We start from the raw sequence: 13,775 nt of genomic DNA, 5'->3' as shown, positions 1-13,775 counted from the left end.
TGAGGCCCCGGAGGAGCAGCGGTGGGACGGGATGAGATGGGGAGAGACATTCAGCATGCAAACCCTGGCCTCCGATGCCCCTTAGACGCCCTCTTTCCAGTGGCCATCCAAGCAGACTTGTCTGCTGGTGGCCCTGTTCAAACCACCGGTCCCTCAGGGGCAGCAGGTCCAATGAGAACCAGGGGCCAAAGTCACCAAGTTGTGGGGAAAGGCGGTGGGTAGGGGAGCAGCACGCCTGCTCTGTGCTGGCTCTGCTGCAGAGCGAGGGCCTCAGAGATGAGGGCAGATGGAGGGCCCGTGTCTGGCTTAGGCTTTCTGCCAGCATCCAAGCCCAGCGTTGACGCTTGCTCCCTCCCTGCCCGCTGTGGCCCGGTAGGTTGAGTGACGTACTCAGTGAGGATGGAAAGGAGCTGGGCGATGGCACTGAGTGGCAGCGCAGGGGCCAGCCCCGACGGGACGCTCCAGAGCCAGCGCTGGTGGTACAGGTAGCGGGACAGTGATGCCAGGCTGGAAGAGGCTGAGCGGCCCGACACCAAGGGCAGTGGCCCTGGCGGCTCCAGGGTCAGCAAGAAGGGTGCCCGGTAGTCCAGAGGCAGCTTCTCATACCTGGGCAACAAGGGCAATTCCCAGTTGACCTCTGCTCATGCTCAGCTCACGTTCCTGGCCGGTCCTCACCCTCTCTACCAACCTGATGAGCAGCTTGTCCAGCGGCTTATGCAGGACCACAAGGCAGGGCCGGTCAGACAGGGCCTGCTGTGGCCCCAGCGTTGGGGGGGACTTGGAGGGAGAGCTGCCCCCACCGGTGCCCCCCAGCCCTTTTCGTTTCACCTTGGGTGTTGGCTCCTTGCTTTGAACCCGGTGGGGGAAACGCAGGCGCAGGATTTCTTCCCGCAAGTCCGACACAATCTGAGGGGAAACTGTGATCACACCCTCCCATCTGGTATGGACGTGCAGAAGGGGTCCACGGACGAGGTGGGAGAGCCTGGTGCCGCACAGCTTATTGGTCTGGGGGGCTCCTCCTTCAACTGGCCCCGGGAGTGCTGAGGAGAAGCAGCCTGTCGACACTCCAGGGCTCGTGGGTCGGAGAGTGAGTCGGGGCCCCGCTCACCTTGTGCCGAGCCTGTGCTGGTGTGCCGATGAGGAAACCCAGGCGCAGCACCATGCACGGGGCCTTGGAGATGATGCGGACCATGTAGAAGGAGGAAGGGGGCTGGTCTGGGGCACTGGGGAGAAATGGAGGGTCTGTGAGCAGCCCTCGGTTGGGAGAAGATGGGTCTAGGAGGAAGGAGGGAGAGGGTCTGGGGTGAGAGGAAGAGACACAGGCTGAGGGGAGGAGGGGACATCACGGCGCCCACCTGGAGAGCAGCTTCACGTAGGAATAGCCCTCGACCAGCACGAAGCTGCTCCAGTCACGGAGCAGGGAGGTCAGTGAGGAGTGCGAGATCCTACACTGGACGGTGCTGTAGCGGCCGTTGCTGCCCGGGGTGTGCAGGTGCTTGGGGATCGGCCTGGGAAGAGGGTGTGCGGTGCAGTCAGCCGTCCCGGCCCCAGGCGTTGGGGAGAGGGACAGGCTGCTACTTCTCTCTTCCAGGCCCTGTCTGAGGCTCTGGAGGCTCAAGAGCAGGAGGGCTAGGACGGTTGGCGCTTTCCTTGGCCAAGTCGGTATGGGCTCATCCACTGCCTCCCTTCCCTGTCACTTCGCGCCCCTCCCGCACCCTGCTCCTCCACCCAGGCTGTGGCCTGACCAGGGATACCCACGTGTCATGCTCCAGGATGAGCACCAGGCGGTGCATGTGCAGCCAGCGCTGCCACGAGTTAGCGTCCATGGACAGCACTGGCTTCCAGTAGGCAGCAAACTGGGCGTGGGAGGAGTCAGAGCCACTGTGCTGAAGCGACAGCACCTGGGGGCAGGAAGAGCTCGTGAATGACCTCCACGCGGCAGCAGAGCCTGGGGTGGGCGGGGTCAGAGGCAGCAGTGGAGTAAGGCTAAAGGAACCTTCAGCCCCGCCTGGGACAGAGGCAGAAACTGCCTCCAATATGAAGGCTAGGTCATAGGTCTAGAGGCCCCAGCCTCTAGAATCTCATGCCTAATGGTCTGAGCTGGAAATGTTGAAATAATAGTAATAAATAAAATGCGCAATAAATGTAATGTACTTGAATCATTCCAAAACGACTCCCCCAAACCCAAGTCTGTGGAAAAATTGTCTTCCACAAAACCAGTCCCTGGTGCCAAAAAGGTTGGGGACCACTGGCTAGATTAAGACAAACGACCCCAGGGACAGGCTGTGTGGCCTCTTAAAGATGAATCCAGACACAGGATGAAACTTCCATCACTGACTTTGGGGGAAAGCCTCTGAGTGATGGCAGGACCTTAGGATGAGGGTATGATTCACTAGAATAAGCCCCCAGCCCCTCAGTGCTAGGCTGATGGCTGAGGCCAAGTGTGGAGAAAGCAAAGGACAAATGGAGCCACAGTCCTTGAGAAGCACAGCAGTCAGTGGTTGGCTGGAAGTGTGGGGGAGGCTGGAGGATGCGTGTGGAGATGGCGAGAGGGCTTGCAGCTGGCTGGGAGACCACTACTGAGACATTCTGCGAGTCTTGACCTTTGACTCCAATGGTCTGTTGGGGGCCACCTTTCTCTAGAGACTCTTTCCTCCCCTGGGGGGGACAGTGGGGGTGGGGAGGAGGGGGCTCTGAAGGCTCAAGTTCAGGGTCCTGGTTTGGGGGCCTCAGAGGTGAGGAAAATGAACGTGCTTCTGGGCTCCTCACCGGGGTGGTGGAGCCGGGTGGGATGTAGAAGAGAGGCACTCCGCTCTTGGTGCTGTCGGGCAGCGTGAAGTGCTCTGGGACGGAGGAGAAGGACTGCAGGTGGGCGAGCATCTGGTCCGTCTGGTTAATGCTGCAGAGCAAGGGCCACCCGGAGAGTCAGGGGAGGGGAGCCCCAGGGGCACCTGGGAGTCTGGACACAAGCCCCGAGTGCTCAGGGTGACTCTCTCCAGACCCCGCTTTCACACATCCACCCCTCCACACAGCAAGTGGGGCCTCCGTCACTAAGCGGTGACCTTGCTTACCTCTGCAGTGTGTTCCAGAACCGTCGGATAACATGGGTGCGATACAGCGAGCGAATGGGTTGTCTCAGCGCACAGGACACGTCATGCAGGATGTCATAACCGCCTTCCATTGTCACTTCCACCCGGGTGCCTCGAGGGCCCTCAGGCTCCAGGGGCCAGGGTGCAGTAGCCACGTACTCAATGCGCATGTTGTGTTTCCATAGCAGCACCAGCTTCACCTCCAGCTGGGACCCGCCTTCAGGGGAAGCAGGAGGGGAAGAGGGCCTGGGGCTGAGTCTTGTCCACAACCTCCACCTACAGCATGGACCTCTAGCCAGAGGTCCCAAGCCTGGTTCCACAGAGTGCAGGCCCAGAGCCTACCAACTGACACAAACTGAAGTTTGCAGGCAAAATCTGAAAACAAAGCTAAGTCCAGGACACTACACCACTCTCAGCTGACTCACCTGGAACAGAAGGAGATGGAACTGGGAAGCTAAATGCTAAGAGAAGTAAGCCCAGCTCAACTGATCAGCAGAGTCTGCCGTGCATGGTTACACGGGGCTCTCCTGCTCTGTTTAGATGTGTGGGATACGGCAGGGCCTGGACCTTACCTTTGGCCAGTGTGACCTCTCGGACGCTGTAGCCCTCTCGAAGCCGCACAGACACGGTGCTGACCAAGTCAGCCGGAACCTCCTTCTCAGTGTGCTTTTTCCGGCGCAGGGCCAAGGCAGGGTTGCTGCTTGCGGAGACCAAGTGCTCATTAAACAGGCGGTGCTGAGAGCCTAGGGGCCGGGCGGGGGGCGGGGGGCGGGAGGGGTCGGGCAGGGGACAGTGTTACCTGTTAGCTGACGGAGAACAGGGCGAAGTTAGCCCCGTTACACTGCCCGGGGACCCGAGCCCTGGAGAGATCCCTGCATCATCTCTGGGTCCACACTACGGTCCCCTGGTTCCCACACCTGCCCTAGTCTGCCCCTCACCGCAGTAATATTCAGGGTTCAGGGCTTCCCCGCTGCGCAGGAAGGAGTAGAGCAGAAATGCCCGGTGGTAGACAGTCAGACCCAGGTTGCCTGGTTCGGGCTCAGGACAAGTGGACAGGTAGGAGCCGAATGTTGCCATGGCGATAAACTTCATCAGTTCCACGTTGGGTACATGGCCAAAACTGCAGTCATAAGAGTAAACTCCTCCCACCTGAAGAAAGGGAGCAAGTAGAGACCTAGCTCCGAGAGAGGCAACGGAGAAGACAGTGCAAGAAGAGGCTGGGCTGCGTGGCGGCTCGCACCCCAGCACAGCCGCAGCTTTCCTTCCCTGAGCCCTTCTGTCTGAAGCCAACAGCAGCTGGCCACACCCCTCTCGCCCCACATCAAATACCAGCCTGACCCCACTCACTGAGATTCTGGCCAACGGCTCACCAAATTCCTATCATCTCAAGACTGCAGCATCTGACAGGGTGCTTCTCAAACCTTAGGGTGCAGACAAAACCCTGAGGCCTGGGGTGGGAGCCTAAGAGTTCGCGTTTCTAACAAGCTCCCTGGCAATGCCAAGGCTGCTGGTCTGTGGACCGTAGTGTGAGCACTAAACCTACAGATCAGAGACTGGAGAACCACATACAACCTGCGGTCAAACCTAGCCTAGCCTCTGCTTTTGTAAATAAACTTTTATGGGAACACAGCACACCCTGTCCATGCCTGCTTTCAGGCTACAAGAGCGCAGCTGAGTAGCTCGGACAACCACATGGCCCACAAAGCTTGAAATGTTTACTAGCTGGTCCTTTGGAGGTACACTCTAGAATTTAGTGGTCCCCAACCTTTTTGGCACCAGTGACCAATTTCATGGAAGACGACTGTCCCATGAACCAGGGTTGAGGGGATGGTCTCAGGATGATTCAACTGTATTACATTTACTGTGCCAGTTATTCCTATTATTATTATTACATTAGCTCCACCTCAGATCATCAGGCTTTAGAGACCAGAGGTGGGGACACCTACAGATGGTTCATTCAATTTCCTGGCCACTCAGCTCCTTAACCGTCATCTCCAAGAACTTTATTCCACTCACCTGCCCCAGAGCTACACACTGGCCCCTGGCTTCACCTGGAACTAATTCCTCTTTGTGAACTCAATTGCCACATCCCTGATTACACATAACTCTGTCCCATTTTTAAGTTCCTTTCATCCTCCTCCTCCTGCTGCTCTTTGATCCCATTAAGACTCCCAGGCCTTGAACCACTGCTCTTTTCAAATCTATCCACGTCCTCCTGGGCCTCTTTTAGCAACCCAGCCTGGACTGCATGTTCAAGCAACTTCTTATGCAACATTCTCAATCCCAGGCCCTCCTCACCTTTCTTCTGCTTCCACCTGGAAACCCCAACTAGGATCACAAGCTCTATACCCAGATCCCAAACGAGATCTTCAGTTCAGTTCAGTCGCTCAGTCGTGTCCGACTCTGCGACCCCATGAACCGCAGCATGCCAGGCCTTCCTGTCCATCACCAATTCCCTGAGTTCACTCAAACTCATGTGCATCGAGTCGGTGATGCCATCCAGCCATCTCTGTCGTCCCCTTCTCCTCCTGCCCCCAATCCCTCCCAGCATCAGTCTTTTCCAATGAGTCAACTCCTCGCATGAGGTAGCCCAAGTACTGGAGTTTCAGCCTCAGCATCAGTCCTTCCAATGGACACCCGGGACTGGTCTCCTTTAGGATGGACGGGTTGGATCCCAAATGGAAGAAGAACTGCATAGTTGTGTAGGGTGGCGCTACATCAAAGAGTATGGCACCCCATCCAGCTGGTCCTTCAGGCGCCATTCCTCCTTCTCAGCTCTGCCTCCCTCCCTCACAGTACATGTCCTCACTTCTATCCTAGTCTCAGAGAAGCAAGGACACTCTTCTGCTCCAAGAATCCCTCAACTTATTTTTTGAGCCAACGCCCTCCTCTTAATTTAGGGACTTCACTCCATCCAGCTTCCTCTCCTTTATTTTCAAACTCTGCTCCACGATGGCCCTTTGGAAACATGAAGTCTCTAGCTTAAAACACAAGTCAGAACACCCCTCTCTTTCCACACTATCCTCCCCTCAGGCTGCCGTTCTCTCTCTCGAGCACACTTGCTCCTCCCTTGATCTGAACAACCAGATTCCACATGTCAACACTTGTCTTACATCCTTCCCTTCTATCCACTCTTCCACGCACTGCAATCATTTCTCTCACCGCCTCTGGACTATAGTAGCCTCGAAAAAAATTTCTATAACCTAACTGCCAAACCCCAAGGGCACTTTTCATTCCTCATTGTACATGATCTCCCTACTGCCTCTCATGCTGTTAAGTACTCCTTTTCTCCCCCAAACCCTGAAATTCTTAACACCAGAGCCTTCTGGTTTCTGTCTGATTATTCCCTCTTCATTCTTTGCTGGGCCCCCTCTCTATGAAAGATCTTTAAACCTCAGTAGCCCCCAAGTTCTTTGGGGACCCTTATCTATTCTCAAATGCCATGTATGGGCTGCCCGAATCCTAACTATCTCTCAGTTAGTGTGGACTCCTGAGTATCTGGTCTGTGTGTCCGGCTGCTAACCGCTACGAACGGCAGTCATTTACTGCGTAATTCTGCACTATGCTAAACCCTTCAAATGCATCACCTCACCCACTGAGGAAGGTGCTATTACAACCTCCGTTTACAAATGAATCCACCTAAGAAGTGAAGTGGTGTGTCCACATCACACAGCCAGCAAGTGGAGTCGATTCCGGCCAGGCACGCCTAACTCCAAAGCTGACACCCAGGCGCCTGGAACAACACGCACACACCTGGACTCATCATCCTGTCCGCATTCCACCCCAACTGCGGCTCTGTTGACTCTGCTGGCTCCTAGTCATCAGTGAAGTCAGAAACTTGGAGATGCCCTTAGCCCCTCTTTCTTGTTCACCCCTCACATCTCGCTAATCATAAGTCATGTTGATGCCGCCCCTTCATTTCCTTAATGCTACCCCCCATTCTCTCTTACCCTGAATTCCCCTAGTTTAAGTCCTGATCTTCTCACCTGACCACTGCAATTAACAGCCTCCCCGCCTCCACTCTTGTCCCTCCCCCAGCAATGAGTGACATTTATAAAACACAAACCCAGTAAGTGACTTTCCTTCCCTCCATCAGCATCACCCACACAATTATGCTGGAACTCCTCTAACACAGCAGAAGCACCTTTCCATGCTCTGGCCTATGCCTACCCTCCAGCCTCACTTTCCACTCTCTGCCTTCTGTCCTGTAGCCTGTCCAAACTGGCTGCAGGTCCCTGAATATACTCCCTCCTCTGCTTAAGCTAGTTTGAGCTGGGTTTTCTGACCCTTGCAACCGAAACAGGAATAACTAATCTAATGAGGGAGGTGGGACTGGAACTGACTGCCAGACAGCAAACTTTGCATTCTTCTTACTATAACACGCTGTCTCTCACATCCTAAGGAAAGAACAAAGATGAGAATCCTCTCCCACCAGTTTAATATCCTGTTCTAGACATGATGCTCCATCCCCATCCCCACCATCCCTCCAGAACTATGCTATTGGCTTTACCTGGGAAACCCCTGCCTACAAGAAAGTAACCAGCCACATTCCACCTGGTAAGGTATGATACTTTCCTCTCCTCCTTCCCAGAAAGTCCTTACCTGCACAAAAGAACAGGCCACAGTGCCACTGCGAAGCTGGTTCAGCAGCGTCTCACAGACAGCAACATCGGGGACACTGGTCACTCCATCCGTGATCACAATGATACCTGGAGCAGCAAGCATCAGACTCAGACCTGGGGTCCCTCCAGATCAGAGTCACAGGGAGGTGCCCAAGGGACAGGACCTCAGTGTCCACCAACCACTGTGTTTTATAATCCTCCAATACCTTTCCTTCTTCCCTTCCCTCCTGCTCCAACCTCTCGAGGGCTGGGTCCCAAACTCCTCCCAAGAGGTGATCTTGGAGCTCTGCTCCTTCCCACCAGGATCCCTGCTGGTTGTCAGAGCTGGGGCTACTCGAGATACACACTACTGAACACTTACCTTTCATAAACAAGGAAATAGACACGCTTCCCTGCAGCCCACTAATCCTTTGGAACTTCTATCTTTGCTGATAATACCACCACCCTTCCTGTACCCCCCTTTCCCCAGTCTTACCAACATTCCTCCTACTGACCTGCACTGGAGTTGGAGGGCAGCAGCTGCAGCGCCAGGATGCCCTGACGAATCATACTGACCAGCCCAAGATCAGCTGTCACCATGGAAACGCCCACTTTCCGGCCTGAGGGCTCCCCTGAGTCTGGGGACTGGTCCTCGGTCTGGCCCAAGTCACAGAAAAGATTGAATGGGACAGATGGCGCTGCTACCCCATCCACAGCAAAGCCAGAATTGATAGTCTAGCATTGCCCATGCCAGACAGGCCTAATCCTATGAGCTCTCCAGTTCCCCTACTGTATGGCTAAGTCCTGACTATGCTCCTTCCCCTGCTGTGTGCTTGGAGGCCGATCCTCAGATGGGCAAGCCGTCCAGCACCAGCTGAAGCACCACACTGTCCTGGAGCAGGCTTTCCCCACCTTTTGCCAGTAAGGCCCCCTTTCCGTATTCTTCCATTGCCATTATGATACATATTACTACATCAATCGAATTAAGTCTTCAAACACACAGACCTGCCATCTGCCTGGCTACTTCTCAGATATCTGAAAGAATAAGAGCATGCACTGTGGTGAACCCAAGCAGCTTTATCCCAGATTATACAAAATAGTAGAAATCAAAGTCACCCACAATCAGCTTCTCAGATCCACGGGGGGAGAAGATTCAGGACTGAAAAAACACAAGCAAACAGCCTCCACGTTTTCTCCCCGCCACAGTGTGTGCCTCGGGGAGTCTGGTAAGCCTCTTCAACAGGGAACCTGCTGTGCGCACTCACCAGCACTTCTTCCCCTGGCGCCCTCTGCCCCTGGCTTTTTGCCCTTTTTTTCTGCTGTCTCCTCCCTCTATGACATTTGGCTTGCCCTTCCTCTGTCCCCTCTGTCCCTTAACAGCTCCTCCTCTCCACGGCCTCTACCTGCTTTCTCTCCCACATACCTGGTTCTGGGGGTCATACTGCTGCTGTAGCATGGCGGCCACCTTATCCTCAAAGAGACAGAGCTGCGCATACACCTGCTGCAAGAACACCTCCCGCTGGGAAGGGTCCAAAAGGCAGCCCTGGACCAGCACCTGAGACGCACAAGGCAAAGAGCGGTACGTGAAGGGCAGGGGGACGCTGGGCAGTACCCCTCTGGCCTCCCTCTTTATTCGCCACACTGGGCTGCCCCAAGCTCCCGCGTGGGGGCGCCACTAACATCTCCCAGTTTCCTCCATCTTGGCCTCCAGGACATTGTCTACAAGCTGCCCTATCTGGCCAGGAAATGCCTCTTTTCACTCGTACATTCTTATTCTTGTTGATTTCCAAGCACTGCACAAAGAAGCTGTTCTGGATCTTTTCTTTTTCTTAAGCTGAGAATCTTATTCCCCCAACGAGTGTTCCTTCCTTCTCTTTACCCTTAGCAGATAACTCCCAGCCACCATTTTCACAGAGAAAGAAACCAGTCAACAGGAACTCCCCACTCACCCTAACCTTCAGGGTGCACTACTCTCTGACCCACCGAAAATGCCCTCAGCATTGGCCAGTCATTTGCATCTACCTGTGTTTTTGTTCTTCCTTCCAGGGTCCAAAGAAGAAGATTCCTCTTCCTCTTTTCTCTCCCCAAAGCTAATATCTCCATCTAACCTTGGATCTTTTGTCTGTCTAACATCTTGGTTCCCTCTCCATGGGGTTTCCTTCCTTCTACATTCAACATGAGTAAGTTCTCCCATCCTAAAAGTTTTATACAGACCTGGCGGCCCCGGTGGTGGCCTTGGGACCTCTCCTCTCTCCCCGTCCTCATCAGACTCCGACAATCTGCCCACTTCTCCCCATCCCCTGCCCCCCCACCCAACAGCTACTTCTTCACTCTCCATTCAGAACGGGGCCAGTGCGTGGGGACAGCCAGAAGAGGGCAGAGCAGGACTCTGGACAACTAAAGGCCTGACTGAGAGGAGGGGAAGACTGGGAACTGGGGCTGTGAAAAGAGGAGCAAAATGTTCAGAGCTGTATTGTTCAGAAGAGTGAAAACTGAGTCAACCTAAGGGTCCAACAACGGTTTGGCTAAATATATAATGACGGAAAATACGATAAAATACTAAGAGAAGCAGTCATTTAAAACTGTGTTTTCAAAAAATATTTAGTGATGTGGAAAAAATGCCCATATCATATGTTAAAAGAGCAGGAGGTAGAACTGGGTGTTTGGAATAAGCTTGACGTTTCTTCTGTCTCTGGACTGAGTAGTGGTGATGAGGGAAATAAATGCATACTCAAAGAGAAGACAGACATTCCACAACATGTCAAAAATAGCTATTTCTGGGAGGTATATTATGATCAAGTTCTGTAGGTTTAAAAATATATATATTTTATATATTTTCCAAATCTCCTTCAAAGGGCATATAGTATAAATGTGACAACTTTTTGTTTTGAAAAACAGCAGGATGCATCTTGAGGAAGTTGCCTCACGTCTTAGCTGACTTAGTGACACGTGGCCTGGAGGCTTCCCTAAGTTCAGTCCTCGTCTTCTCCACAGTGGCTGTCCTTGTTCAGAACTCACCTCCTCTGCCATGCCACAATAATCTTCCGCCTGTTCTCCCTAGTCCAGAATTTGCCCCCAATTCTCACTGGCCACAAACAACTGTCATCTTCCTAATGGACACATCTGATCCTGTCACTGACATTCCAAACCTCCAACATTTCTCTACTACCTGTGACTAATAATTTCAGTAGCTAACATTTGCACATGTTCTGTGTGACAGGCACTGTTTTATTAATAAAAGCTTGACATGTATTAATTCAGTCACCATGCAATATTGGTGACATCCCCATTTTGGAGAAAAGACCCAGATGCACGGAGAGGTTAAGTAACTTGCACAAAAGCACACAGCTGGTAAGGGGTACAGCAAGGAAGCACATGAGGCATTTGCAGATACAGATGCTCTTTACCCCCAAACTCCCCTGTAGAATAAAGTGCAAGCTCTCAGCCATGACATCCAAGGTGTTTCATAATTCTGCCCCCGCTTCTCTCTCTCCCCTTTACCACCCTCCTAACCCTCCCATCACTCAATCTTCATTGTGTCCAGCTGAGTAACATGTAGCTCCCTATAACCCCTGTGACTGACAGCACAGTTTCACAGCTCTATGTCTGCTTCTGCTGGCCCCTCTGCCTGGAAAGCCCATTTCCTCTGTTTTAAATAATTAACATCAATTCATCCTGCAAGACTCAGTTCAAATGTCTTGGTCCAAAAGTCTCTCCTGCTGCTGCTCCAGGCTGGCTAGGTGCTCCCACAGCACCTGAGTCATAACTTAGCAGTGCCCTTATCACTTTCAACTGAAATTATCTCTTTTAATATCGGTCTACCCTACTAAGCTCTCAACCCCTCCCAGTAGGACAGGAACAGGGTCTGATTCATCCAGGACCTAGCCCAGGCCTGGCATCGATTGGGCTTCACTAAGTGTTTATCAAAGTGAACCAAGTGTTGAGTGATTACCTAACATCTAAACTTTTCTCACCTTGACCGTGAGTGCCTGCAAAGCCTGATCTCTGCCTGGGGATGTGGTCCACCACCAACAGTCCTAACACCAGCACTAGGAGAACACTTTAATCCTGGGTAGAGGGCTGGGACCCAGGCGTGTACCAAAGGCCATATGCATATTTCAGCTTCTCAGATGCTGTTTCTTGCATCCTCCTCTCTCAAAGCCAGTTTGATAGCTAAGCTGACAATGGAGCCATCAGGACAGTTTCAGGGTAAGCCCCTACCAATGAGTTAAGAGTGGTTACAAGCAGATGAGGGGAAACTGGGTCAATACTTATCTAAGCCCAAAACAGATATTCTAGTAACAGACTTGACCATTATCCAAAAGGAGTGCCTTCTGATAGCTTGTCTGGGTGTTGGATAAGCCTGTAATTATCTGTATGGTCAGCATTAACACCTGACAGCTCACAGGGCTCAGAAGAAAAATGGCCCTCCTCTCTCCTTGGAAGAAATTATGTTTTTGGGTCTTTGTTATATTTCAAAACCACAAAACTGTCCCAAAAGACCATCTTCTAGAGGTAGTGCAAGGAGTTAGGACATTATCCAGCCTTCCGATGGAACTAAAAGGGGCAGGGGAGAGAAAAGAGACATCCGGGAGCAGAACCAGAGACTTAGAGGAGCAATGAGAGAGGCATTTGTCCAGTCAGTGCCAACTCACCTGATGCTTAAGGGAAGGCCCTTTAAGGCCAGAGCAACACTTTTAAAGAGGAGAGAGACTTGCAGAGATGACTAGGAATAGGTTTGAGAAGGGCTGGGGACTTTGGGCATGGAGAGTAGAGACAGGATAAGGACTTGGTCAGTGGACTACCCAAAATTAGGTCTGAGGATACAGACATGGAGAAAGGATGCAATACCTGATGGGACTGCAGGCCAATGATGGAAGAATAGGCCTGGATAGTGACGTAGACCTCAGGCTGGAAGTCAATACAAGATCCAGGCACTCGGAAGGGCCGGAGCAGCCCGCCTAGGCAGCGGGAGAGGGCGTGGAAAACTTCATCAAACAAGATCTCCCCTGTGGAATCATCCTGAGGGTAATGCAAAGAAAGGTCTCTCAAGCGTAACCAAACACAGCCCCGAGCAGAGGGCAGATGTAAGCAGCTTCCGGGGTTGAGATTCTTAAGGTTGATCATACCCCCCAACACAGTGCACAGATGGAACGGGCTCTGTCTTCAAACTCCCACCATCCCTTCACACACCTGTCTCCTTTCCACAGTGGTACCACTGTGGGATCATTTTTCACTTATCTCAGGCTGCCTCTTCTTACTCACTTCCTACCCAATCCTTTCTTCCCACTGCCTCCCCTCAACCAACCCCTTACCACAATGCCAGTGGATGGGCTGAGGTCCAGCTCAATGACAAACCGATACTGCCAGGCCAGGAAGGTGACCCGGGTGGATGGTACAAGGAGGAAGGGCCTGGGGACCACTGGCTCATCTGGCTGCCACCCAGGAGGCAGGACACTGAGGACTTCCAGCTCCTGCTCAGACTGAAGCTGATGATGGAGAGAAGAGGGAAGAGTCAGGGAAGTACCCCTTTCTCTCCAGGACCTGACTTCCAGACCCAAAATGACACACCACTGGCTCTACCTCCCACAACCCAACCAAGTGCTTTTCCAAGCTGGAAAAATGACTAGGCAATATTTCCCCTGTGAAATCTTGTGGCCAAAGTCACTTGCCCCTCCTCGAATTGGATCCCTCAAGAGTTAGTCTCCCCTCCTGTTTCCAGCACTCTTCTTAAAAACAAACAAACAAACAAACAGATCCTCGGGGTCAGCCCTCATGTTGTGCATGTCTCTGGGCCTCACCAGCATCTCCTGGGGTGTGGCCTGCACAGTCTGGTGCAGGTGATTGAGGAACCAAGCCAGGCGAACATTTCGGGAGATTCGATAATCCTTTTTCATCAACAGGAACACCTGCCCGGCTTCTTCCACCTAGGGATAAAGAGATATTTTTAAAATCTATAAAAATTCACTAGTCCCAGGGACTTCCCTGGTGCTCCCCATGCAGGCGGCCTGGGTCTGATCCCTGGTCAGGGAACTAGGGGCTTGCCAGGTGCCTCCGTGGGTAAAGAATCTGCCTGCAATGCAGG

At 52.8% G+C, this 13,775-nt stretch overlaps 1 protein-coding gene across 2 annotated transcripts in view; it reads right to left on the bottom strand.

The window, feature by feature from the left end:
- SZT2 (SZT2 subunit of KICSTOR complex) overlaps nt 1–13,775 on the bottom strand; it is a 51,444-nt gene that overhangs the window by 26,041 nt on the left and 11,628 nt on the right. For both annotated transcript variants that reach the window (XR_006059346.2, XM_027968781.2), the window contains exons 2-16: nt 13,492–13,617; nt 13,006–13,179; nt 12,542–12,712; nt 9,114–9,245; nt 8,206–8,347; nt 7,692–7,798; nt 4,028–4,238; nt 3,662–3,832; nt 3,072–3,306; nt 2,770–2,899; nt 1,759–1,901; nt 1,356–1,508; nt 1,109–1,223; nt 689–906; nt 391–606 (exon numbers count right to left, since the gene is read on the bottom strand). Coding sequence is in view for 1 of the 2 variants with exons in the window: in XM_027968781.2 (XP_027824582.1) it covers nt 391–606; nt 689–906; nt 1,109–1,223; nt 1,356–1,508; nt 1,759–1,901; nt 2,770–2,899; nt 3,072–3,306; nt 3,662–3,832; nt 4,028–4,238; nt 7,692–7,798; nt 8,206–8,347; nt 9,114–9,245; nt 12,542–12,712; nt 13,006–13,179; nt 13,492–13,617 (2,444 nt within the window). In the remaining variant the exon portion in view is untranslated. The remainder of the gene's footprint in view (nt 1–390; nt 607–688; nt 907–1,108; nt 1,224–1,355; nt 1,509–1,758; nt 1,902–2,769; nt 2,900–3,071; nt 3,307–3,661; nt 3,833–4,027; nt 4,239–7,691; nt 7,799–8,205; nt 8,348–9,113; nt 9,246–12,541; nt 12,713–13,005; nt 13,180–13,491; nt 13,618–13,775) is intronic.

The sequence above is a fragment of the Ovis aries genome, chromosome 1 (assembly GCF_016772045.2).
Source record: "Ovis aries strain OAR_USU_Benz2616 breed Rambouillet chromosome 1, ARS-UI_Ramb_v3.0, whole genome shotgun sequence".
In the NCBI taxonomy this organism is placed as follows: Eukaryota; Metazoa; Chordata; class Mammalia; order Artiodactyla; family Bovidae; genus Ovis; species Ovis aries.
Note: the sequence above shows the minus strand (reverse complement) of the source record. Positions and strands in the feature narration are given on the sequence as shown.